General features: G+C 46.4%; 1 protein-coding gene across 2 annotated transcripts; it reads left to right on the top strand.

Annotated features, from left to right (window-relative positions):
- The first annotated feature begins 529 nt into the window (after nt 1-529).
- LOC111845097 (solute carrier organic anion transporter family member 3A1-like) lies at nt 530-24,463 on the top strand. 2 transcript variants are annotated; one of them, XM_023814217.2, is made up of 10 exons: nt 530-1,216; nt 9,128-9,593; nt 18,743-18,841; nt 19,327-19,599; nt 20,314-20,478; nt 20,565-20,763; nt 21,010-21,145; nt 21,713-21,885; nt 22,192-22,256; nt 23,659-24,463. In XM_023814217.2, the coding sequence occupies exons 1-10, from the start codon at nt 1,061-1,063 to the stop codon at nt 24,033-24,035; spliced, it is 2,109 nt and encodes a 702-aa protein (XP_023669985.1). In that variant the 5' UTR covers nt 530-1,060; the 3' UTR covers nt 24,036-24,463. The 2 variants fall into 2 exon arrangements, with proteins under 2 accessions (XP_023669985.1, XP_023669986.1); XM_023814218.2 differs by lacking the exon at nt 530-1,216 and adding an exon at nt 3,520-4,758.
- The last annotated feature ends 463 nt before the right edge of the window (nt 24,464-24,926 follow it).

Genomic DNA, 24,926 nt, shown 5'->3' on the forward strand with positions numbered 1-24,926 from the left:
TGATATATTTATCATGACGTACGAAGTGTGCTATGGAGTGGTGTGGGTACCGCACGGCAATAACGGCCAATTCACTGCTTGAAAATAACAAGTGCTGTGCATTTTAGCGCGACACAGGCATGCTTTTAAAGAGGACAATATGGAGTCCATGTCTTCTCACATTTATTGAAAATAATGGGAACCGGCTATCGTGTGGTTTCTCGACCGCTGCTTATTGACGTAGCTCAAACGGTGATCGTGTTCAGTGTTCACGATTTAAGTTCGACATTAGGACATCACAAATAATAGCTTCCAAATTAAAGTAAAATCCTTTTTATGGTATAGGCTTCAATAGTTACAGTACTGAAGCTACACAAACCTGCTGTAAAGGCACATTTGTCCTAAAACAAACAGAAACATAAAGCAGAGAAACTCGTCAGCGGAAGAAACACGCATAAACAGAAATATCCCGCTAATGCAGGTATGCTCGTTAGTTATATCTGAGCAGGAAGCTGAGATAGAGATTAGACGCTGAGGTTAGGGATGAAGGAGACGCTTCCTGGCAGCCTGTGGTCCTGCTGCTGAGCGTTTGGTGCAGGGTGCACAGCGCCCCTGTCGGCAAGCTGGGGGGACGACAGTGCGGGCGTCCAGCATGTAGCGCTCATACCTTAAGCAACTTCTCATGTAAACGCCGAGCAGACACGGCTCCTCCACAATCACGGGGCTCTTTGGAGGATGCACTTTTTCCCCGAAAAAAATGCCGCTTTTCACAAAAAAGCGGCGTCCTCCACTCTCCGGTATCAGCAAGAAACACAGTGAGGAGATGTCAGGTCCTGCGTTGCTGCTTATTTGCCGTCGGGGCGACAATGTCTAGAAGCTGCCAAGGGACGGAGGTCTATTAACTGCCTATAAAACTGCAGTTATAGCTGCTGGCTGCGGGATGTGCACGGTTGGGGTGGAAGGGGGTGAAGAGGAATAAGCGGCCGGCCGCGGGATGCGCTGAACGCGGGGCAGAGACGAACCCTGCGCCGTCATCTCTGTACTTTACAACATTAAGCAGAAGCAAACGCCATATAAAAGCATGCAGCTGAAGGATGAGAGGTGTCCGGAGAGGAGTAGCGGGGACAGTCAGCGGGATGACGACCAGAAGAAATCGTCTTGCTTCTCAAATATAAAGATATTTCTGGTGTCGGAATGTGCGCTGATGCTGGCGCAGGGCACGGTTGGGGCATACCTGGTGAGTGTGGTCTTTTCCTTCATGTTTGCATGCTTTGCATATCCCTTTTAGGGCTGTTTATGTGGCATGGCTTATGACTTGGCGAAACGTAAACGCGGATGGTTGATGATGCAAGTCCTTAGTCTAACCGCATCATCGGCATGCCAAGGAACTTGGGATAAGGTTTAATGCTGCTTTTCCGTCCTCCAGCTGCCGCTCGGACGCCGGTCGATTCATCCCCGTCCACCGCGACCTGCAGGCTGCGCAGTTTTGGCTCCTGCGGGAATGTTGCGTGATCATTGCGGGAAGTCAAAGTGACGCGTCTTGGGTTAAATGTGCGGTCGGATGCGGTGTTTCACCACGCATTAAACTTTATATGTCCGTTTTTCTTGTAGATTAAGGGCTATTATTGGAAGCTGTTCTGTGCGAAGCATGCCTTTAATTTTCCTTTTTTCATAATTTATTTTTTTATACGATGAAATGTTGCGGTGTTTATGTCGTATAACTGCGAGGGTCCTGTGAAGTTCACCTAAGCGCGGTTTTATATAACATACCACAATCAAATCCAATATAAGGATGAAATTTATATTATATATATCGCAAGAAGTGGCTGGGAAAGTGATAGATGATAGAATGATAGATTTTTGTTTTACCACTGAAACAATTCACTTGAATCACATAAAGTCTGGGTGCTTTACTTTCTGTACCCTACCTATGAACTATCTACTGAAGAAATATTTAAACATGTTAAAGAGCAAAGTCGTAGGTATGGTTTCCTTACTGGTAGTAACCAAATTAGCCCCTTAAACATACACGGTACTCCCGCAATATTGGTATTGACATGTCCTTACCGTCCATATCCAAATGTATGACCTTGTTAATGAGTGCCATTAACGTACATTAGGCCTTTTAAACAGTATGTACGTTTTTAAAGAAATACGTCAGTATTACTGATGAAGACAAACAATTGGCTTCAAGTCAGACACATATAACTATCTGTCTCATTTCTTCTATAGTTATCCTTAATATATAGTAACAATACTTTTTGTATATAACACATAGGATTCTGACGAATGGAGCCACTTTGACCACAAGGAAATCCAGATTATTACACATAATTCTTAAATTCCTGTACCGGGAAACACAGGGCACAAGGCAGGGCAGTACTCTGCATGGGATGCCTGACCGTCTTAGGGCACATGTACTGCATGGACCACAGGAGGAACCCCAAATGACACGACTGCCGCACACAGCAGGGCTGGGAACCCCCATCATGAAACAACTTGCCCCCCATAATAACAGTATTCAAAGTCCCTATTATTACTTTCAAAGGTTATTTTGATGTGTGATTTGACCTTATTTGACAGGTTAATTTCAAGTGGTTTCAGAAGATGTCTTAAATATTCATTTCTTTTTCCTTTCCTTTATTCTCTTCAAGCTCTATTTCTTTTGAAGGAAAAAGATTTTTTTATGCATAAGTCCAGGGGAAAAAAATGGAACTTAATTGTGACGTGTTGTTCAGTTTGTTGGGCTGTTAGGCTGGCACAGGGTGCCCGCAGATCCTTAAAAAGAAAAGTATTTATCTAATATATATTAAAAAATACCTTAATTTGTATTAAAATGTCTTAAATGACACAAACCTGGAAAATAATACTGATTTAACTGCAGTTTTCAGGATTGGTCCCTGTCCTGGCCCCTTCTTTATCTCAGTTCCCTGTTTGCCCAGCAGGTGTCGCTGGCCATGCCGTTTAGTCTTGGCTCCTAAGGTGCTCTCCTGTTCCTTGTGGTTCCTATTCTTTCTTGGTCTATCTATCTATCTATCTATCTATCTATCTATCTATCTATTTGGAGTCGGGCTTCAATGAAGTCCCTTAGGTTTTTTTGGGCTGCAGCTTTGATTATCCTTCACACCACCGTGGCCCACCATAACAGCGGTGGAACCAACAGCAATCATTTTTGTTTGCAGAGAGAGGGAAGGACACTATCTTACTTATTATTAGAAATTATTTTAAGATAGCCTGTAAATAACATTATCTATCAATTTTCAGTACTGGTAAGTGCAAATTCAACAAAAACTGTTTGGATAACACCAGTTTTGCAGCTTTGTTAAAACCTGGGGGGTATTCCATGATGCAGGCTTAAGGGAAAGTCTGACTTATTTCGACAAGTCAGTCTTACTTAAGTGAGAGTTCCGTTCCATCAACGTGTCTTAAATGAATCCCCGCTGAATTACCATGGTAATTTAGGCCTGCGAACAAGCCTGGACCGGACCAGGCTAACTGTCTCGCTTAGTTTAGCATTGTCTCAAAAAACGTCCGACGTGTGGGAACAGATTCCCAAAAGATCGTTCCGTCGGACGAAATTCCGCGATCTTACTATTCATGTTCATGTAATCTGTTGAATTATATGTCCTCATCTGACATTATATTTTACATTATCTGATTGATTTTTTTGTTAATCTGTAAGGTGTACCAAAATGACATGATTTTTTTGAGTTAGCGGGAGAGTGAGTCTTGTATATACGTATATAAAAAAACGGAACCCTGTAGTCAGTGCTGTGAGTAAAAGCAAGACGAGAAAGCAGAGAATGAAAACCATCTTTTCGGAAGTAATCCTCTGCGTGATATTTCCATAATAGCCTATGGAGAACAGAGCTGAGATTGCTACATAATCAAAATAATAAAGCCTATAAAATCACGTTTTAGCATTCTAATTAATTCCAAAATAATTACAGTAAAATCCCGTTATGGTGGACTCGCTTATAACGGAATATCGTCTATAAGGGACGAGGTCCGCTGGTACAGGTGTTCCGGGCAATTCAGTTTCCCTATGTTTCCCCTGTCGCGCGCTGATTTGTTCACGGTTTCGCCATTGTTTTTCATGTCTTTTTACGAAGCTCTTGAGGTAAACAACACATAGCCTATATTTTAAAACATCACATGCCTTTTCGATGTTTTTTGTTTTTACAGATAATAAATGAAAGTATTTAATTCGCTGGATAGACATATTTCTTGATGAAAACGGTATAGTAGGCTATTGCTTATAAGACTATATCATGCGTGACAGACTACTGTATTCACATGTAATAATGTACCTGAGTGATTTTCAGACATCTCCCATACATATTTACCTAAATATTACGAGAAACATTATTTCCTAGACATCCAGGATATTTGGTTCCCCCCTGTTAAAACAGGTATACACTACAGCAACTCTGGGCCTCGGTACTAATAACAATACTGTATTCACATGTAATAATGTACCTGAGTGATTTTCAGACATTTCACATACCTCTTTGCTTTAATATTAGGGGAAACATTATTTCCTGATAGACAGGGGAAACATAGGGAAACCGAATTGCCCGGAACACCTGCCGTGCGCCTTTACGAACATTCAGAAAAAGCATCGGATATAGCGGACTCGCATATAACGGAATTTCGCTTATAATGGACAAACAATTTGGTCCCCAGGGCCGCTTTTAGCTGTAGTTCTGTTCGGCTATAACGGACATGCAGCTCCGCCTACATGGCGTGTGGCGTGCCGGTGATATCCAGCTCAGATAAGTATGTAGTCGGGGTTATTAATAGTCACGCATCTGGTCACGTCAAGTTGGATTACTACATTTACAATATAATAATCTATACCACAAGTGTCTCTGCTGAGGTGTGGCATGAGTAAATGGAGTCCTGTAGTTGTGTTCTGGGCATACAGCAACTCTGGATGTAACGGACTGTTTTGCCAGGTTCCTTGAAGTCCGTTATAACGGTATTTTACTGCAAAATAAAAGGTACGCATATTACGAAGGTGAAACATGAAATGCAATGACTGTAATTGGAAAAAAAATCCGTTAAAATAATATGAACAGGAAGATATCTTTATATTTTTATTTACTGTATACTTTGAAAGTATACTACTAAAATAGCAAAGACAATATCCGGTTATTTGTGCAGAACATTTCACGCAGATTTGATTTAAAGTATTTTACGGAGATCAAATAATATTATAAAGTAATAATGACTGAAATCAACCCAGAAGGCTCCCCGTTGGCTATGGGGATCGATCCAGCAACTTTCGCATTACAAGGCGACAGCATAAACCACCGTACCACCATGCCACTGTACTAAGCACCTGTACCATTTGCGTAACTTATGCATTTAGTCTGTCTGCAATTCATTGCCAAGCCAACTCCCTGGATGTGTTTATGGCCACAGTATTCCCTTTTTTTAACGATTACATCTTCGTATTTTTCATACAGCTCCATCAGCAGCGTTTATTCTGCGGCGGAAAGAAACACCGCTCTCGTTTTACAGGCTTTCCGACTCATTTGGTCGATCTATCCTTCATCCATTTATTTGGGCTTCTTAAATATCGCGGGTGTGCGCACTAAGTGAGACTATGCAAGTCTGTTTTAAATGAACCTTGATTAATTAAAATTGAACTGCGTTCGTGGAACGACGTGAGGCTAAGTTTAGAGATGGAGGTAGGTTGAGTCTGACTTTTTCGGGAAAGTCTGCCTTTTTTTTTTAGCTACTTTCATGGAATACCCCCCTGGTCTGGCCTACAAAGGCTAAACACAGCAACTTTGTTGACACTGAAATTGAGAGATAGGGCTGCAAAGCTTTTTTCACCCTCCACCCAAATGTGTAGTAGGTAGGTAAATTATAGTGTTTTCTCCAAAACCGAGCACAGTTGGACTAAGATAACTGGGTGTCATGAGGTAAAACAGAGCCTAAGAGACCCAATGTTGGTCAAAATTCAGTTTTGATGAAGTATGTTGTTACAGTGTCTTGCGTTGCGTTTGTTTTGCAGTATTAAAGATAATGACTATGTGGCTTATTTTACACCGCGAAGGAAATTCTTCAAACTCGGCATAATGGAAGTCAGTGCTGTGGAATCCCATACACCGGGTGGCTGCAAAAAAAAAAACACCAACAATCTAAAGCAATCTGTGAAACTTAAAAAGTCTTAAATCTAACCAGCCTAAACCATCAGATGCTCTGTGGTAGATGCTAGGCATCCAGTGGTTACATTTGGCTTGCAAATTTGTCATTTGGGTGCTTCCCGAAATCAAACCAAGGAGATTGGTCTGTACCTGAATCATTGGCCGGCTGGACATTTGCATGGTCCTGACAGCAGGCATCAGGTCCCTGTGACCCTTTGATGACTTTTACGGACTGTTTCCTGTCTCTGCCCCCTATAGGTTGAGGAGGGTTGGTGCGACAGTAACTGACTAAACCATAATCCTCAGACATGATTCTCAGAAACCTGAGGCCTGATCTACATGATGGGGACAGCAAGTCCTACATCACTAGTTTTAAGGCCATTGAGCAGCCACCAGGAACCAAACCACCTGAGAAGGTTTACAGCAGTGATACGTTTTCAAGATTAATTAACACATTTGTAATATGTTTGATAGAATAGGCATTAAATAGAGATTCTTCAGCTGTCTATAAGCGATGTCAAAAGTTCTTATGCTCACCAGTCATACTTTCCCGATTCATTTATCAAGTTTTACCATTTTTCAAAATGGAGTAATGAACATCTGGAAAAGTAAAATTAAGATCCATTTTAGAGGTGAATAGTAATCAGAGCCAGTGTCTATTTTAAGCCTAAGAATATGATACGAAGCTGTAAGACAGGAAGCCATTTCATTAGGACTGTATCTCAAGGGGGACTGTAAAGAGAGAGATGACTAACAGCCTGATTTGTGACACTGTTAGACTATTATCAGATCCTGAATCTGCACAGATGTGGTCAATGACAATCCATTTTATTGCTTTCAAAACAGAAAACATAAATCTTATAAGATATGCTCCTTTAATTTCTAAAAATATCTTCCAGAAATGAAATTGCCCCTGTGGCCGTATAGCTGTTGTTCATCCATAATTCCTAGCAGATATCAACCACTGGGCGAGGAGGTCAGTTTCTGCTAGACCTAGCCGTCGTCTTTAAAGGCGTTCTATATTCTCCAGGAGAGACGTTTTCCTTGAGTGAAGTAGGGCTGAGACTCTAGTGTGGCGGGTCAGACTCTTGGGAACCATCCGGAAGTGTGGGCCATATCGTAACAGTAAAGTGGGAGTCACCGTGAATGAGGTTATGGATTCACGAGGGATACAGGCTGGAGAAGCTTTGTGGTAGAGTAATGGGCCGTCCATACCACAGTGATGCCTTGCAGCGCCACCTAGAGGCTCTGGCCTCAGCACAGCATGGAGGTGATGACCCTGGCGATTGTGAGACTTTGATTGGGAGGAGGCCATTTTCCTCGAATGAGTACTTGCGCCTCAGTTATCGATTAGGGATAACAGACCTGACTATGAGTCTCTCACTCCTCATGGACTGAAATTAGCTAAATGAACACAGAGGGAGGAAAAGTCAAACGGTGCTTTTCAGAAAAGACACTGTGTACAGACGTAATGCAGACCCCTCAGCTGAGTTTGGGTAGAGGTCGGTCTTTCATTTTGTCATTTTAATCAACAAGATTCATGCATAATGAAGGAAGCTAATTTAACAGAAACTGACAAGAGTTTTTAATGAGGAAAAAAATTGTAAATATGAATATTTAAATGAGGAGATTCAAATATTTATCATAATTTTAATGACAGCGGCACGATGACTCACTGGGTAGCACTGTGACTTCAAACCTCCGGATAAGTGGGTTCAAATCTGACCCCACCCCCCCCCCAGGTATGGGGGTTTACCTGACTCTTTTCCCCATTTTGAGTTTCTAAGTGCCCCGTTTTTGATAACTGAGAATTAAGCAATATTTACTAAGGGGGACCCTCCTGGTTGGCCTCCCATTCAAGCACCTCCCCCTTGGAAAATCTGCGCACAGTTCTGGAAGTTCACATGTTCTGTGTTGTCTGGGTGGCTTAAAAAAATATTAGCATGTCCAGAGTGTCAGAGTAGAAACAACCCTTAGTTGTGTTGGTCTGAAGTTAACATGTTCTGTGTGTGTGGGTGGCTTTGCTCTGGTTGTTCCTGTTGATTCCTACATTATGACATAAGCTGTTCTGGTAAGCAGGTAACTTCTACTAAGCTCACTGTGTTCCTGGCTGAAGGCTATAACCCTGAGCCCAGGGCATTCTGGGTATGTTCTGAATCCATCCCTTTTGAATAAACAAGTGCTTGCACGTTTTCCTGCTGTCAGTAATACGACAGATTCAGTCAGTACATCTGTGTTGTTTGTATTTACTTTTTAATTGTGTTATGTTTTAATAAGGCAGCAATAATATAGATGAAGAAGAACTCAGGGATCAGAACGCAAAGGTCTGAATCTCAGTAAGATGTATGAAGTGTCATAATGCCGGAACTCATTGAAAGCAGCTTCCGATGCCTATAAAGGAGAGTCTGCCTTTTGGAAAATAACGTAGTAGCTGATTTTCGGAAATTACTCGCTGAAGTATTTTTATGACCCTCTGTAGCTGTCACGTAATGGTCACATTAACGGTTATGATTCTGGGAGACACAGAGCATCCTGTGGATCCACGCAAATGTGGACAGAATTGCCGTGTGTGGCTTTTAAGTGCTGTAAGTCCCTGGTCTGCAGAGCCTCATAAATGTGTCCTTATAGAAGCCCTAGAAATGGGGAAAGGCGTCAATCCACGGGCCTCCAGCTGGGACGTTTACACCACACCTCAAGGGTAGGGGCCTGGACAAAAACGGCACCGTCTCCAGGTTCTCCTCACCTGGCTTAGGTGCTGATGTCACTTCCTCTTGTATCGAGGCTGTCTGCCGCTCACGTTAACCCCGTTTCAGTCCATTAATCCCTTTTTGGCACTTGCCAGGCCGTCATTGTAAATGAGAAACTGTTCTCAACGCTTTTCCTGGTAAAATAAAGGTTAATGAATGAATGAATGTATCTCCCCTCCTTCTCCCATCTGCTTCCCATCACTGTGCTCCTTCCCTGAGCTCTTGTTCCCTGCTGTCTTTCAGTTGAGTGTCCTGACCACTCTGGAGCGGCGGTTTAACCTGCAGAGCGCCGACGTGGGCGTCATCGCCAGCAGCTTCGAGATCGGCAACCTGCTGCTCATCCTATTTGTCAGCTACTTCGGGGCCCGGGCGCACCGGCCACGGCTGATTGGCTGTGGTGGCATGGTCATGGCTCTGGGCGCCCTGCTGTCGGCCCTGCCCGAGTTCCTCAGCCACCAGTACCAGTACGAGGCGGGTGAGTCTTGGAGGACGGAGGAGGGCCGGGACGTTTGTTCCAATGCCTCGTCCCCCTGGACGGAAGGCTGGGACTCTGGCTATGCATGTGGGAACAGAGCCAACACCAACATGATGTACCTGCTACTGATCGGGGCCCAGGTGCTGCTGGGAATCGGGGCCACCCCGGTACAGCCGCTGGGCGTGTCCTACATCGACGACCACGTACGCAGGAAGGACTCGTCCCTCTACTTAGGTGAGTGAACTTCAGAGGCTCTTTGGAATCGTGCACACGGCATTGTGGGTAAGTGACGTTATCGGTCCCTCCCGTCGTGTTCTCCGACATGTCCCCTGCAGTTTTAATAACTGCTGTTATTAATAGACCATATGTGGTTCCTATTCATATGCAAATGTGTGATTTCTCAGTAAGTGTCGGGGGCTTTAATTGTTGATTTAAAGGGAAGTGGATCTGTTCTGTGACGGTTAAGCACAGGGGCCCCACTACACTCACGTAAATGACCGGCTGTTTATTAAATTACATGCCTTTCTGCGAGGAATCTGTTTAGAGTGCTCTAATCTCTGCGTCAGCTTTTTGAGTGCCCTATAATATGATCCATCCGGCTTACAGATGTGTGTAAATATGCCCAAGTGAAGCAGCAGAGCTCTGTTAGCAAATTTACTGACCTTGGTCAGTCCCGGTTCAGGGTCATCCCGGCCGCTCTCCCGCTTCCTGTCAGTGCTCTCGCATGCTGCCGACATCATGACCCGCTGTGTATCCCTGTCATGCAGCGTCTCCGTAGGCCGATCACACCCCCTCTAATGGGTCATTCTGAGAGAATATGGAGCAGGAAGAGAGAAGGTGACCTGACTTCTGGGAGGGACATATCGTCCCACATCAAATATATTATACAACTCTTAAAACTTAAACACTTTTGTAAAACTTTTTCAGAAACCCTGTGAGACTGGTCCCTTCCTTGTCATTAACAGAAATGTTTTTTTCTTTATCACTACTGTCATTGACTGAGTAATGTGTATTTTGATGTGATAGTTGTATTTTCTGAATAATGTGGGTTAATTCGCAATAATGTTATGGACGTCTGTTTTCTGTCCACATAAATGTAATTTCCGTGGCGTGTAGGTGGCATGAAGGCCTCTTCTGGATACAGATGGATTCCTTCTGCTGAGGATGTGAGAAATGTGGCCTTGTTTGATTGTGTATCAGTTCTCGTCATTGTTATTTATATACCCAGAGCGTTTTCATTCTCAGTCTTCTAACATGTGCTGATTTCCCCAAAACGTACATTTTTCTCTCGTCGCTTCCCGGCACTTTTACTCAGACCTAACGCTGGGTGAGCGGTGAACCGCGAGCGTAGAAATCTGATTGCAATGAGACAGGTGGTGAGGGCCGGTGTAACAACAGCCGGATGTTTCACTGAGCTTCTCATGAACTTCGGGCAGAAGCGGCCAGTTCTGGTTCACCTGAAGTCATCGATCTCTCGTCTGTGGGGCACGGGAGGAGAGAAAAAGGCAGCTAGATTACAGAAAATAATCCCCCCGCAAATCCACCATCTTTTCATCTCCGTAAAGGCACTGACATCCTGAGATTTGAGCCTGACAGAGCGTAGATGAAACATCACAGGCGATGCCTAAAACCGGCCTGCAGCATATTCTGTCTCCTTGGACTTAAGGGTGTTAAATATAGTTCACACAAGCAGACCAGTGTTATTTTTGGCTGATGTATGCAGTAAGATTCCCTGCGTGGTGCCGCAGACATCTGGATTTCCATGTATTTGATTAGGCATCACCTGGGAGCGTCTCATCTAGCAGGTTTGTATCTTCATAGGCTGACCCTGAGCAGGTCTGTCCTTCCATTTATATGACATTATTGTCATGCAGTTGTGTACTGTGCCTTTAGCTTTAAAGCTGGTGTAATTAGCAATAGCTTTTGGTTTTTTTTCTAGATGTTATTGTCCTTAGGAACACGAGAAGCTTAACATTTCTTCTGAGACCGATGGTTTAACCTGTCACCTTAGTGTTTGACTGAACATGCCTGGAGTTCTCATTGATCACTTTTCAGATCTATTCAATTGGTTCCCAGCAGCAGGCAATTTAAATCAAATGCTGTTAAACAGTTTAAATGTAGCTCTATTGTACTTCTGTGCTTCCGTTTGTCAGGCAGTCTGTGTGTCTTAAATTTCCCTTAGTGTGATTGTGTGTGTGTGTGTGTGTATGAACACACGCAAATGGTGACATGTACCAAAAACTCAAGTAACACTGACCAGTGTTCCTGTGATATTATGTCAGATGAGGTGCATCGTGAGATGTGGCCGTGGTGGTGGACGACGTTTCCGGTCCTGGCCCCAGGGACTCCCTGTGCGCACTGGCCTGGCTTCCATTCTAGCGGAGATCTTAATTAATTAGTACAGACGGAACTGTTGATTGAGTGACTCACACTAGATCATGTTCCAGGCCTGGGAACCACCCCAGTAGTATTTTGGAGGGAATGTGAATTCAGGAAGAGCCAGGGTGTTAGCACGAGCATGAGGACAAGCGTGGAAATGGGTGCTAACAGAGCGTTAGCGCTAGCATTACCCTGAGTGTTAGTACGAACATGAGGACAAGCGTGGAAATGGGCGCTAACAGAGCGTTAGCGCTAGCATTACCCTGGATGTTAGTACGAACATGAGGACAAGCGTGGAAATGGGCGCTAACAGAGCGTTAGCGCTAGCATTACCCTGAGTGTTAGTACGAACATGAGGACAAGCGTGGAAATGGGCGCTAACAGAGCGTTAGCTCTAGCATTACCCTGGATGTTAGCACGAGCATGAGGATGGATGTGGAAATGAGCACTAACAGAGCGTTAATGCAAGTGTTACCCTGGCTGTTAGCACGAGCATGAGGACGAGCATGGAAATGGGCGCTAACAGAGCGTTAGTGCAAGTGTTACCCTGGGTGTTAGTGCTGCGGTGGTGTGCTTTAGGCATGTCTTGCAGGAAACCCACTTAAACTGGTGAAGAACATGAAAAGCCCACACAGGCTGGAGCTATGGGGCTTCACCTCCGTCTACCAAAAAGTGTTCAGTCCTCCTTAAAGACGCTCAGAATTCTGACGCTCCCTCCATCCCCTCCATCATACCCCACTAAGGTGTGCGGTTTGTTGTTGTTTATGGTGACTGTTTTGCTGTCTGTTAGCGCCAGATCAGCTCACGCATATGCCCACCGTAGGCAGGCGACTTGAATCAAGCCCTTGTCACAGCTACGGCCAATGGCTCTGTGCCTTGGTCCCCATGCGAATGCTGGGCTCATTCCAGCACGGGAAGCCAAAGGTGCGCAGCATGCTCCGGGTGCCCGACCACTCCTCCATCCCGCCAAGTCCATCTGCTCCTAAAAGCCTGCTTCAGTTGCTTTGGATTTGCTGCCTCCTCCAGATTGAAACAGCTGCCACAGCAGTAGAGAGTGCAAATGATCAGCATCACCTTTGGGTTCTGATCCTCTGACCCCTGCTGGCCGGGCAGCCGGGCGGTCTTAGCTGCACCCCACCGTTGGCGCCACCTACTGGCATCTTCTGTGTGGTTGAAACTGCCACTATTCTTGTCCTGCAGAGCAGGGCAGAGAGGAAGGTATCACAAAGCCCACAGGATACAGGCACGCCTTCACTCTGCGTGACAGTTGTGTCCTGACATATATTGGCTCTGCACTTGCCTACCATCTAGTGTAGGGGCATTTTTTATAGGTGTAAAGTTATGGGTCATTTCCTGTGTGTCACAGGATCACTGGGTCACTTACACCTTTTACTCTGATAATGAATATTCAGTGGCTGCAGTGTGATATTGAGATGTGCAACAGTAGGACAAGCATGTCAGCTAAGTGACGTAACAGATTGTTGAATATTGACACTTTCAACAGAAATCTGTGTATGTTTTCTTACTCATTTCTCATGTTGCACTGCGAAGTTGTTTATTTTACATGTTCTTGAGTTTAAGGTTGCAGTGGCAGACGTACTTGTCAACAGACACATGCCATCTGTCTGTTTCAGGTCACCCAATACAACAGCAGTCCAGTAATGACAGTTCAGAGGGGTTCAAGAACAGACCAGTAACAAGTATTACTGTGTCCTATGGAGCAGTAATGTTTCTGATGTTTCAGTCGTATTCTGGTCCTCCCTTGAGGTACTTCATGCAGGTCATTTCTTAATGCTGCACCCCCATTCTGCTCAAGTCCATAATGATCATTCAGATGTCAGGAGAGCGGAGCGCAGATGACCGAGGTTATTTGACCTCTGCATTGTGACCTACGTTTGTACCTGCATTGTGGAATAAGGATCCGTTAGACCAGTGTTTTTCAAGCCATTCTTCAGGGACACCCCCAGACAGAAAGCTGGGAGGGACCCTGAGGATCGGGTTGAGAGACACTGTATTAGACAGAGATCTATCACCTACTGATGGACGCCAAAAGGTCCTTGTGCTTTGATTTATGGAAGGAACGTTTTTGGAGGTCAGGGCTAAGTGTGGGGACAGCAGTATTTCATTCACACGCAGTTTCAATAAACCCACCATTTCCCCATTATCCAGCTGTTATAAATCATGTCTTTGTCTCCCAAAAGTGCCCACTGCATTGGCATTCACAGGGTAGCCCATACTCTGAGGTTTACAGTAACAGTGAAGGAGGTTGATTCGTGAAATGTTGTTTAATTGTGAGGGGTAACTCTGCCAATTTTTAAAGTGTCAAAGTTGCAAGGTTTCTGATATTAGAAATGTCACACTGATGAACTGCCACTGAATGACGGCGTAGGGTTTTTGACCGTTCGATGGTGAAGGCCTTGAATTTTTTGGCATATAACTGATCTGACTGATTTGCTATCAGATGTGACGCTGGAAGTCCTTTCTCACCCATGATGCAACGGGGCATGAGAGCGGCTCTGGCTTAATTAATATCATTAAAAAACTAAGTTATGAATCACGGTGATAGGATCCTTTCCCACTGGTCTCTAAACAAATTACAGAGAGACAATGAGAGCAGAGTCTAGCTGCCTGATTTAATTAAAGGCAAGATGTAGTGCAGAGAGCATAACATATAGGATTTTTGAGGGCGTAAGAGAAACACGGCAGAAACACGAACCACATGTGCTCCAAGGCTGGGACGTGGAGGCTGGTTAAGAAAATGCAAATGACACAGGCATGGCCTCTGCCTTTTAAGGTAGTCTGAAGAAGGAACCCATTATAAACAAAAAACTGCTTCCTTGATGGAGTAAGAGCCTTTTTGTGGTCTTGATCACAGCATTGGTCAGGTCTGTATTACGAAACAGGATTTCTTGCTTAGCCGAATAACTTGCCAGATTTAAGGTACCCCAGTTTAAATGGACCTTATCTTTCTTCACTTACATTTAGCTCAGACTACCTTAAATCTGGCAGGTTGTCCGGCTAAGTAAGAAATTCTGCTTTGTGATACAGACTCCAGGTCTCTGTGGGCCGCTGGACAGTGGAGTGTGGAGATCCTCCCCGGGACCCCAGAAAAGAGGTGATAAGAAGATGCTGGACAGCAGCTGTCTGGGGCACCTCCAGCTGTCAGCTGAGGCCCCTCCTCCACCTGTAGGCCCGAGTGAGGATGTATCTGCTTCTGCTCATCCCGGGAGAGACCTGTGGAGGAGATGACTCTAAACATAGCACACCTGGACACGTCTGGCTGGCTGTCACGCTCTCTGGACGGCAGACTAAAATGGTCGCTCTGAGAGGGAGGGGACGCACACCTGGGGGCGGGGGGGGGGGGGGTGTCTGTGACTGTGGAGGACACTGGGGATGTGAACTTTGATGGAGGCACGGCCGATGTCGGTGCTCGTTGGTTCCTCCCCTAGCAGCAGTACTCCTTTTCTGGATCGTTCCGGATCTATGGGGAAATGGTGTTCCTCCGCCTCAGCATTTTCGAGCTCGTCCCGAACGCAGTGCGGTGCTTCTGTCTGAGCTTCAGCAGAACCTCAAAAAGCAGCCATGGGAGATGCAGGGTATGCAGGGAAAGACAGCCTGCTTCCCCCGAGTCTGTACCATCCCACAGCTACCAGCGTGGTGTCTTTATTCCTTAATGGTTCATTACTGGCCTACAGAAAACCACATCCCAGCAATATCTACAGCATCTTTATACACTGTCTCATCTGAGGCCATTTACAGCAAAATTGAGGCGGGCAGCTCCAGGAAAGTGCAGGCAACCGCTTCTGGAAAAGTGGTGATGTGAGTCACATTTTCCATTCCTGGTTGTTAATTAGCAGCTGCGGGCAACATCCGCTGTGCCTGGCCTTCCGGGATGGGGTCTGATGAGTTTAGGGTCAGGATTAGGGCCGGTAAGCCTCCCTCTCGGCTTTCGTGTGTATAGTTCACTTTCCTTCTGTCATGGTCCTGTTCTAACGCTAGCAGCCTTAAAAGCGTTTGTGAATTGCCTGCATACGTGTTTCTGTGTGTGATGCACCACAAAGACACGGTTATGACACGGTGAGGTGTGGCCTCAGTGACCTCATGTGTCTCCAGCCCCTCTGGTTGGCTGAAACCCGTCCAAGGTCTTGGTGTCCCTAAAACATGCTGATTAGTGCTCTTCTGGGAGGCATTTAGATTGAACTGCACACCACTGAAACAACAATGAGTTTTAGGACCTTCGGTTCTTCAGATTAATAGGGAAACCCCTTCCCATCTCCTCCGCGGTTGGCAGGCTGGAGCCCCGCCCATTACTGCCCGTCATGGTCACATGACTCCCGGCCCCATCAGCTGCTCTCTCTTTAGAGGGACATCACACTTTACCCAGTCCTTACTCAGAGCTGAGCTTGCAGCCCCATAAGCTCAGTGTCTGTCTGACCATGTCAGGCAGCCACTCTGCTCTCCCTGCCTCTCTGTCATTTGTCTGGATTTATTTGCTTGTTATGTGTGACCCGAGTTATTGCATGTAAAAGGCCTCTGCACTCCAGCAAAACATGCCAAAAGTGTGGGATTCCAAAATCGATTCCAGCTATTTGTTTTTCTTTGCTTTAGGTCACATTGCGCAGTCCTTTCTCCCTCCATATCGAATATCACACACTGTTTCCCTCACTGACAAAGGGGCATTTCAGCTGCTCCCGTTTACTTCCTCGATGCGATGAGCCTCCTGTAAGCCATGCACTGTGCAGAATGCGCCCTCCTGTGGCAAAAGTCAATATTGTCACTTACATAGTCATTCCACGGAGAGACCCCAGCAGGCAATGGCGTAGGAGAGAGTTTGATATTGGGAGGGGGGGCACAATTCAATAATGTAAAGACAAAGGTCTACTTCTTGGGGGAGGTGAATCCAAATTAAATATTGGGGGGCACATGTTGTGGTTTGTACGCCCCGCCAGCAGGAGTCAGTATGCTTCAGGTATCTGGTGCAATATAGATCAAATATAAATATATATTTGTGGCTTATAGGTGTGGTAACTAGTGGTGATGATGGTAGTGATATGTCCTGTATCCTGAGCTGAACTCTGTAACACCAACGACCACTAGTCAGCAGAGCAGATGTTCGGCAAGTGAAGAATCCCTCCTCCTCCTCCCTCCTCATAATTTCACTCCAAGGTATCAGTTTCTTCATATTTGGAACTAAAGGAGGAGTGATTTCTCATAGGGAATCCCTCTTAAAATAGATAAAGTCCCCCAACCCCCTTTAATGCTGGCCTGTGTGATGTCGCCGACACACTTAAATCCTGCAGCACTCGCCACTCCTCAAAATCTGCGTCGGGCTTCTTCACTAACGTCCTACGACGACCTGCCCTCCAAGGTCAGAGGAATTATGACTAAGTGACCAGCAGCGGCTCCTCGACCTGCTCGCGATGAGGAGATTTCTGCGTTCCGTCTTCAGCTTTGTTTCGCTTCTTCACGGACAGGCTGTTCGAGACGGTGACTTTGACGAGATGAAGTCACATCGAGGTGCATTTCTGTCTAGGGATATTTTTTCATAAAGCTCATTAACGAGAACATTAGGCTGCCTCGACTTCACCTTGCTATCCTTTTATGAGCTGCCTGCTGTTATTATTATTATAACAATCAACAAAACATAGCTTTAATTAATAATTCCTGAATGAGACCCCGTAAATCTGGCAAATACTAGTATTATGTAAGACTGCAAGATACTTCTCTAGGTTTTGTTAAGGTTTATTTGTGGTTATGACTGAAACCCAGTCGGACTTCACTTCTCCAAGGGTAACCAGGGGGAAATGGGAGTCACCTTGCTGAGGCCTGCTGAGTCTGGCTGATGTCGGGAATCTATAAATAGTTTTAATGTAATCCAGGCCCCGAGGAAGATGCTGGTAAAATACATTTACACATATTTTCATTTTTATAAACAAAGTAAGGCAGCATGACCAAAATTCCTTTTTTTTGCCCTGTTTTCTGTATTTTTTGAGTGTTGCAAATGAATCTCGTAGTATACAAAATTCAGGGTTCGGTTTTGAAATGAATTATTATTCAAACTACAAGCACAGTTGTAAACCAAAGGCAGTAGGTCTGAACAACAAAACCTAAGAGACACTTATTTTCACATTGTGATAATAAATATATAAAGTCATTTTTTTAAAGGGTAACACTTTACACGAGGGGGCACAAGTAACTTAGTAACTCATTTGTTACTCAAGTACAAACCGTGAACAAATATAGTAACTGCATGAAAAGCATGAACTGTTGTGGTTGATTAATGATTAATAAACATGGGATCAGTACGCAAGTTTCTGGATGATTAATAGATAATTTAACAGTGTACTACTACATTATTTATTTGTGCACCCTAAAGTAAAGTGTTACCAAAAAAATAAAAAATATGACTTTATAACAATCATAATGAACTAAATCCCATCTAAATCCCATGTTCTCTTCTACTGAGTATGGTCAGATATTTGTAGTGATAAACAGCCCTATAGCCATAATATTTTTTTTTTGCTCAGTCTAAATTTTCTGGCAAGAGCGTCTTAGATGCCACAGAGAGACTCACAGAAGCTGTACACACACTCAGATCTTGTCTCAGATGAGTTAGCGCATCAGATGTGTTTCCAGCAACATATCCGACGTTGGTGTAGCAGAACGGACAAACAGCCTTGGTCCTCTCAATTGCTGTCACTCTAATGTTGTCATTTTTTGGCAAACCCCCAGAATGTACCCAAACTGTCGGTTATAACTGAGTGTACCAGCACTAGCTGTGACCCACTCACAGCCACAATTAGCATAATGTTTTCCATGCTGAACATCTACCTGTGAAATTAGGTTCCATTCATGTCAATAAATGTATTCATTCGTTTCACTGTGTGTACTGAACTGAAAATGATGTACTGAACTTTACATGACGAATACTACGTGTCGTTTCAGCCCTAGAACCTTGGGTACTGTCTCCTGCAGTCATAACAGCATGTATCTATGCCTTCCAGGCATCTTGTTCTCAACGCTTGTCTTCGGCCCAGCTTGTGGCTTCATCCTGGGGTCCCTCTGCACCAAGATCTACGTGGATGCGGTCTTCATCGGCAGCAGTGAGTCTTTGTGTATCGCTGCGCCGTGTGTAGAATTGCCCTTACACTGTGTTTTCACACCTTCCTGCTGCCAGACACAGTCACTAAGCCCTGTGGTACAAAAACTCTGATTCTTGGCATCTAATCCCAGCACACATGTTTTTTACATGGCAGGCACCTTTTCCAGTAGTAGTCTGGCTGAATGTGCGCTGCTCAAGTAGGATTTTAAACACAATATATACTTTAAAAATAGAACGTGTGCAACAATGGTCGAAGCCGGCTAAATTCTGCGGCTTTAAATGCGCCGTAAACCTGCCTGCGCTCCCTTGTGTCCCAGGATCGCTTGATTATTTAACGCTGTGAACAGCCAGGTGCACCTCCAGCGTGTATGAATAATTCACTGACTGGGCTGTTTCCCAGTCAGCTGAAGCTGTGTGAAGGTGACGTCTGTCTCGTGTGAGTTATCCGAGCAGGGGGGCGCGGTGAAAAGGCACGGCTCTCCGCAGGCAGGCTGGACATCACCCCCGATGACCCCCGCTGGATCGGGGCCTGGTGGGGGGGCTTCATCCTGTGTGGGGTGCTGCTCTTCTCCTCTGCGCTGCCCATGTTCGGCTTCCCGCCGTCCCTGGTCGAGCACGAGGAAGTCGGCAGGTGTGACAGCGAGCGCGCCATGCTCCCGAGAGAGCCGTCGCAGGACTGCGAGGGAACTGGGCCCAGCAACGGTGCCCTGGGCCACCTGGAGGACAGGGACGGCCCGTCCTGCTGCGAACAGCTCAGAGGTAAGCAGCAGCGTCACAAGTACCAGGATAAAAATACCCTCACAAAACTCTTTCGCAGTACTTATAAAGATACTGCTTATGTTGTTGAGATGTTCCGCGACGCCTATGGATTACACCTTATAACTGCATAGTCCGCTCTTTCACATTATGCCCTTTCAGTTGTTCGGCGGGAACCGCGTTTCCTCCTGCTGGAGAACTGAACAGATTGCAGTCCCCTTGAAAAATAACCAAAGGACGGAAGATACCATATTGTCTGTCTTAAAACCCAAGAGAGTAGCAATTCCCCTGTCTGTAATGGTGGTTTTATACAACACAGAGGCAAAAAGAGTGAGTGATGTTTGTAGCCAGTCCTCTAAATTATCGGGTTTCTTTCTGGTTTCTTGTTTCACTGGCTTTTTCTTACTATGCCTGCAGTGAGTCCTGATCGAAACAAGCTTACTGAAAATAGAAACCTGCGTTTGACCCGTCCTAGTTCCTGCGTTTCCATTCATGATTTAAATGTCTGCATGTACAACCATATATGGTTTGATGCTCAGGTCACTGTGCGTCTGGTAAGATTTATTCACAGCAGTAGGTCAGTAGCAGCAGAGGATTGTGGGAACAGAGTGATACCTATGCCTGTCGTCATGCATACCTGATGTTGCAGGTGTAATGGTGTGAACTTACAGATATTATGAGTGTTTGGAGACTTCTGTCCTTGCCCATTTTCTGCAGTGATTCCCATGGTGACCAGGCACCTCCTATCCAACCCTGTCTTCACCTGCATCATCCTGGCCGCCTGCATGGAGATCGCCGTGGTCGCTGGCTTCGCTGCCTTCCTGGGGAAGTACCTGGAGCAGCAGTTCAACCTCACCACCTCATCAGCCAATCAGCTTCTTGGTTAGTTGCATGTGTGGCGAGCGGCGGGACCCGATGGTGACGTTGGAGTCGTGCCTTGGACCGTGTCTGATCTTGCTGGTCTATAGGCATGACCGCCATCCCCTGTGCCTGCCTGGGTATTTTCCTGGGGGGTCTGTTGGTGAAGAAGCTGAACCTGTCTGCCCTGGGGGCAGTGCGCATGGCCATGATGGTGAACCTGGCATCCACGGCGTGCTACGTCTCCTTCCTCTTCCTCGGCTGCGGCACAGGGCCAGTCGCTGGGGTGACTGTGGCTTACAACAACGAGTAAGGGCTGTATTTAATACATACAGGGGAGACAAAAATCTGACCATATTTGGTGCGTGCTGCATGAATTTAATTCATTTTACGTCAATTTTGTGGCCCGAACAATTCATTTTCCGGGAGTTTGGAATCTTTAAAGGGAAAGTGTGGCACTGTGGCTCGTAGCTGAGCAGAAATCGTGAGTGAAAAGCAAACATCTGGAGAGACACAGGAAGCAGAGCTGTGCCTGAGACACAATGCCCTTGTCAGGAGCCTGCAGGCCAGCCGGAGACCGGAGGCAGCCTGCGTGGACAGCTGCGGGTGTCACACGTCGTCTCTGAGCCCCGTGTGTGGCTCCGATGGGGTCACCTACCTGTCCGCCTGCTTCGCCGGCTGCACCCGAGCTGTGAGTACAAACCCCTCGCCCCCCCCCCCCCCCGGGTTTATGAACCACACACATCCCACTTCTATGCGGCAGTTTGCTTGCAGAACAGATAAGAAACAAACACTTGAAGTAAACCCCTGAAAATCCACTTTATATGCTGTTGTTCAACCCTTTTCTTGGGGTGGTGATTCTGTTTCAGGTTAAATTTACATGTAACGTTCCAGCTGCCATTTTTCCAAGCTGGGCAACCCCGCGATAAGTGAGGGGAGTGTCCTCCGTGTTTGTTTATCATTACCATAACAAACGCGATGGCCATCGCATCCTGGTGTGGCACTCGACGTTTAATATCAGGCAGCCAGAGGAGTTTAATGTCAGTCTGTGCTTGTAATGGCTGCCCAGCAGGGACACGCTGAATATTACTGCTAAAGCTTTCAGACTAAAACCCGTCGCTTGATTCCCTCTGCAAGCTGCACCTCAAGTCATTTTTTGCGAGGAATTTTAAAGGACGTGATCTTCTTATGGTCGTCACCTTAGGTGAATAAGTTTAGTGACTATCTATTAAATAGATCTTCACCTCGTCTCCTGTAGAATCTGACGGGCTGTGCTTGCATCGCCGGACGCCGTGATGGTGGCACAGCCAGCCCGGGGAAATGCCCCAGTCCCGGCTGCCAAGAGGCCTTCCTCATCTTCCTCTGTGTCATCTGCGCCTGCAGCATGATTGGCGCCATGGCCCAAACACCTTCCGTCATCATCCTCATCCGGTAAACCGTTGCGCTGGATAAGGGGGGTCTCCACACGGGAATCTGCCCACTCATCCACACAAAGCCCCTGTAGGTCCACAAACAGAGTGGTGAGCTAATGATGCAAAGGTCATGGGTTCAAATCCCTGCAAATGCATTAAAGTCATTTTGGATAAAAGCATGACACAAAGCAGTAATTACAAAGGGTATCAGTTGCTCATATTTATATATTCACCTTAAGTATTAACCTCAGCCATCCCAGAAAGAATCTGAATCACTTCAGTGAAATGATGTCACAGTTTATTGTCGTTGTTGATTTTACTACAGGACGGTGAATCCGGAGCTAAAATCATACGCTCTTGGCGTGCTCTTCCTCCTCCTCAGGCTTCTTGGTAAGACCCAGCTGCAGGCCACAGCCTGCTTATTCCCCATACACCCCTGTGTCACCCCATACACCCCTGTGTCACCCCATACTCCCCTGTGTCACCCCATAAACCCCTGTGCCGCCCCGTACTCCCCTGTGTCTCCCCATACACCCCTGTGTCTCCCCATACACCCCTGTGTTTCCCCATACACCCCTGTGTCACCCCATACTCCCCTGTGTCACCCCATACTCCCCTGTTTCACCCCATAGACCCCTGTGTCGCTCCATACACCCCTGTGTCACCCCATACTCCCCTGTGTCACCCCATACTCCCCTGTTTCACCCCATAGACCCCTGTGTCGCTCCATACACCCCTGTGTCACCCCATACTCCCCTGTGTCACCCCATAGACCCCTATGTCGCTCCATACACCCCTGTGTCACCCCATACTCCCCTGTGTCACCCCATAGACCCCTATGTCGCTCCATACTCCCCTGTGTCGCCCCATACAGCCCTGTGTTGCCCCATACTCCCTGGTGTCGCCCCATACACCCCTGTGTCGCCCCATACTCCCCTGTGTCGCCCCATACACCCCTGTGTCGCTCCATACTCCCCTGTGTCACCCCATAGATTCCTGTGTCGCCCCATACACCCCTGTGTCGCTCCATACACCCCTGTGTCACCCCATAGATTCCTGTGTCGCCCCATACTCCCCTGTGTCGCTCCATACTCCCCTGTGTCGCTCCATACTCCCCTGTGTCACCCCATACTCCCCTGTGTCACCCCATAGATTCCTGTGTCGCCCCATACACCCCTGTGTCGCTCCATACTCCCCTGTGTCACCCCATACTCCCCTGTGTCACCCCATAGATTCCTGTGTCGCCCCATACACCCCTGTGTCGCCCCATACTCCCCTGTGTCGCTCCATACTCCCCTGTGTCACCCCATACTCCCCTGTGTCACCCCATAGATTCCTGTGTCGCCCCATACTCCCCTGTGTCGCTCCATACTCCCCTGTGTCACCCCATACTCCCCTGTGTCACCCCATAGATTCCTGTGTCACCCCATAGATTCCTGTGTCGCCCCATACTCCCCTGTGTCGCTCCATACTCCCCTGTGTCGCTCCATACTCCCCTGTGTCACCCCATACACCCCTGTGTCGCCCATACACCCCTGTGTTGCCCCATACTCCCCTGTGTCACCCCATACACCCCTGTGTCGCCCCATACACCCCTGTGTCACTCCATACTCCCCTGTGTCGCCTCATACTCCCCTGTGTCACCCCATACACCCCTGTGTCACTGTCCCACCCGGGGCAGGGCTGCTATCCTGCCACTGCAGAACTTACTTTTTCATTCTTCCCTGTGAATTGTCTATCAATTCATTTCTTGAGGCAGCTGGCTTCCCTGACAGTAAGATGTGCTCTGTAGGGTTCATTCCGCCGCCACTCATCTTCGGTGCAGGGATCGACTCGACGTGCCTGTTCTGGAGCACCGTGTGTGGCGAGAAGGGGGCCTGCATGCTGTATGACAATGCAGTCTATAGGCAGCTGTACGTCAGCACCGCCATCGTCCTCAAGAGCATGGCCTTCCTGCTCTACTGCACCACCTGGTGGTGCCTGCGCAGAAACTACAAGAAGTACATCAAGAACCACGAGGGCTACCTGACCCCCACTGAGCTCTTCGCTTCCAACCTCACCCTGGACAATCTGGGCAGAGATATCGGCCAAAACGCAGCCAGCAGGACCAAGTTCATATACAATCTGCAGGACCATGAGTGGTGTGAAAATATGGAGTCTGTTTTATGAGCCGAAAGCGGAGCAGGGAGGCGGCCCACTCTGCATTCAGCCATTCAAGAAGATGATCATCAACTTTCTTTTTCCAAAGGAAGAACTTTTTAATAAAGAAGATGAATGTAATTTCACTTCCAGAAGATGAAAGGTTTTCTGCTTAATGCTTCAAGTCCAGCCTATTAGGAGTTAAACGGTCTGTCGATCTGGTTTGTTTGTAACTGAGCATCTCTTGGGATAGTGGGCCACTAACCCAGGCACCTCCCAGCAAGGCTAGTATCCACGATTACCAGTGGGTTTACATTTTTATTTACTTTCTTACTGATCATGTTTTCCTTTTTTCTGCTTTTTAAATATACATTATAGAGTATTTGTTCTGATGCAGATTTATGTACATTTTTAATTAAGGCTGTCTTAACATTAGAATTTTCACTATTAAAGATTTTGTAATAAACTTCAGCGAGTCTTATTGCTTTATTATGGTGAAATTAGCACATTCTTCGGAACACTGACGACTGTTTATCTCCATTAAGAATCAATCAATATATCTGCCAAATGCTTTGAACAAACGTAACTCTTTGATATGGCGAAGCCACTCAATAATTAGTGCTCCAAATCATAATTAGTGCTCCTAATCAGGAAGAAGGCTGCTTGCACACAACAGAATGCATATCATTTTTTCACACTTTCTCCCCTGAGTTCCCTTCAGGCCTTGTTTTGGTGGTGGGGGGGGGGGGGGGGGGGGGGGGTGGGGGTAGACTGTTTTCTTCAACCTGGCTGCAGTAATGCTTCAGGGAGCAAAACCCGTTGCGAGCAGAGACTTCAAAACCAGTTTGGTCTGCAGTGAAATGGAATTTCTGCCTGTGGAGACGCCTTAAAGGTGCTGCTGTAAATATTTCATTTCTTTTT

This window comes from Paramormyrops kingsleyae, chromosome 11 (assembly GCF_048594095.1).
Source record: "Paramormyrops kingsleyae isolate MSU_618 chromosome 11, PKINGS_0.4, whole genome shotgun sequence".
In the NCBI taxonomy this organism is placed as follows: domain Eukaryota; kingdom Metazoa; phylum Chordata; class Actinopteri; order Osteoglossiformes; family Mormyridae; genus Paramormyrops; species Paramormyrops kingsleyae.

What these genes read in the sequence shown, in the direction of transcription:
- LOC111845097 (XM_023814217.2), top strand. Translation starts at nt 1,061, where the DNA reads ATGCAGCTGAAGGATGAGAGGTGTCCGGAGAGGAGTAGCGGGGACAGT. An exon ending in GCACGGTTGGGGCATACCTG is followed by an intron (nt 1,217 to 9,127) that starts GTGAGTGTGGTC and finishes GCTGTCTTTCAG; the next exon opens with TTGAGTGTCCTGACCACTCT. An exon ending in ATCAGCCAATCAGCTTCTTG is followed by an intron (nt 20,479 to 20,564) that starts GTTAGTTGCATG and finishes GCTGGTCTATAG; the next exon opens with GCATGACCGCCATCCCCTGT.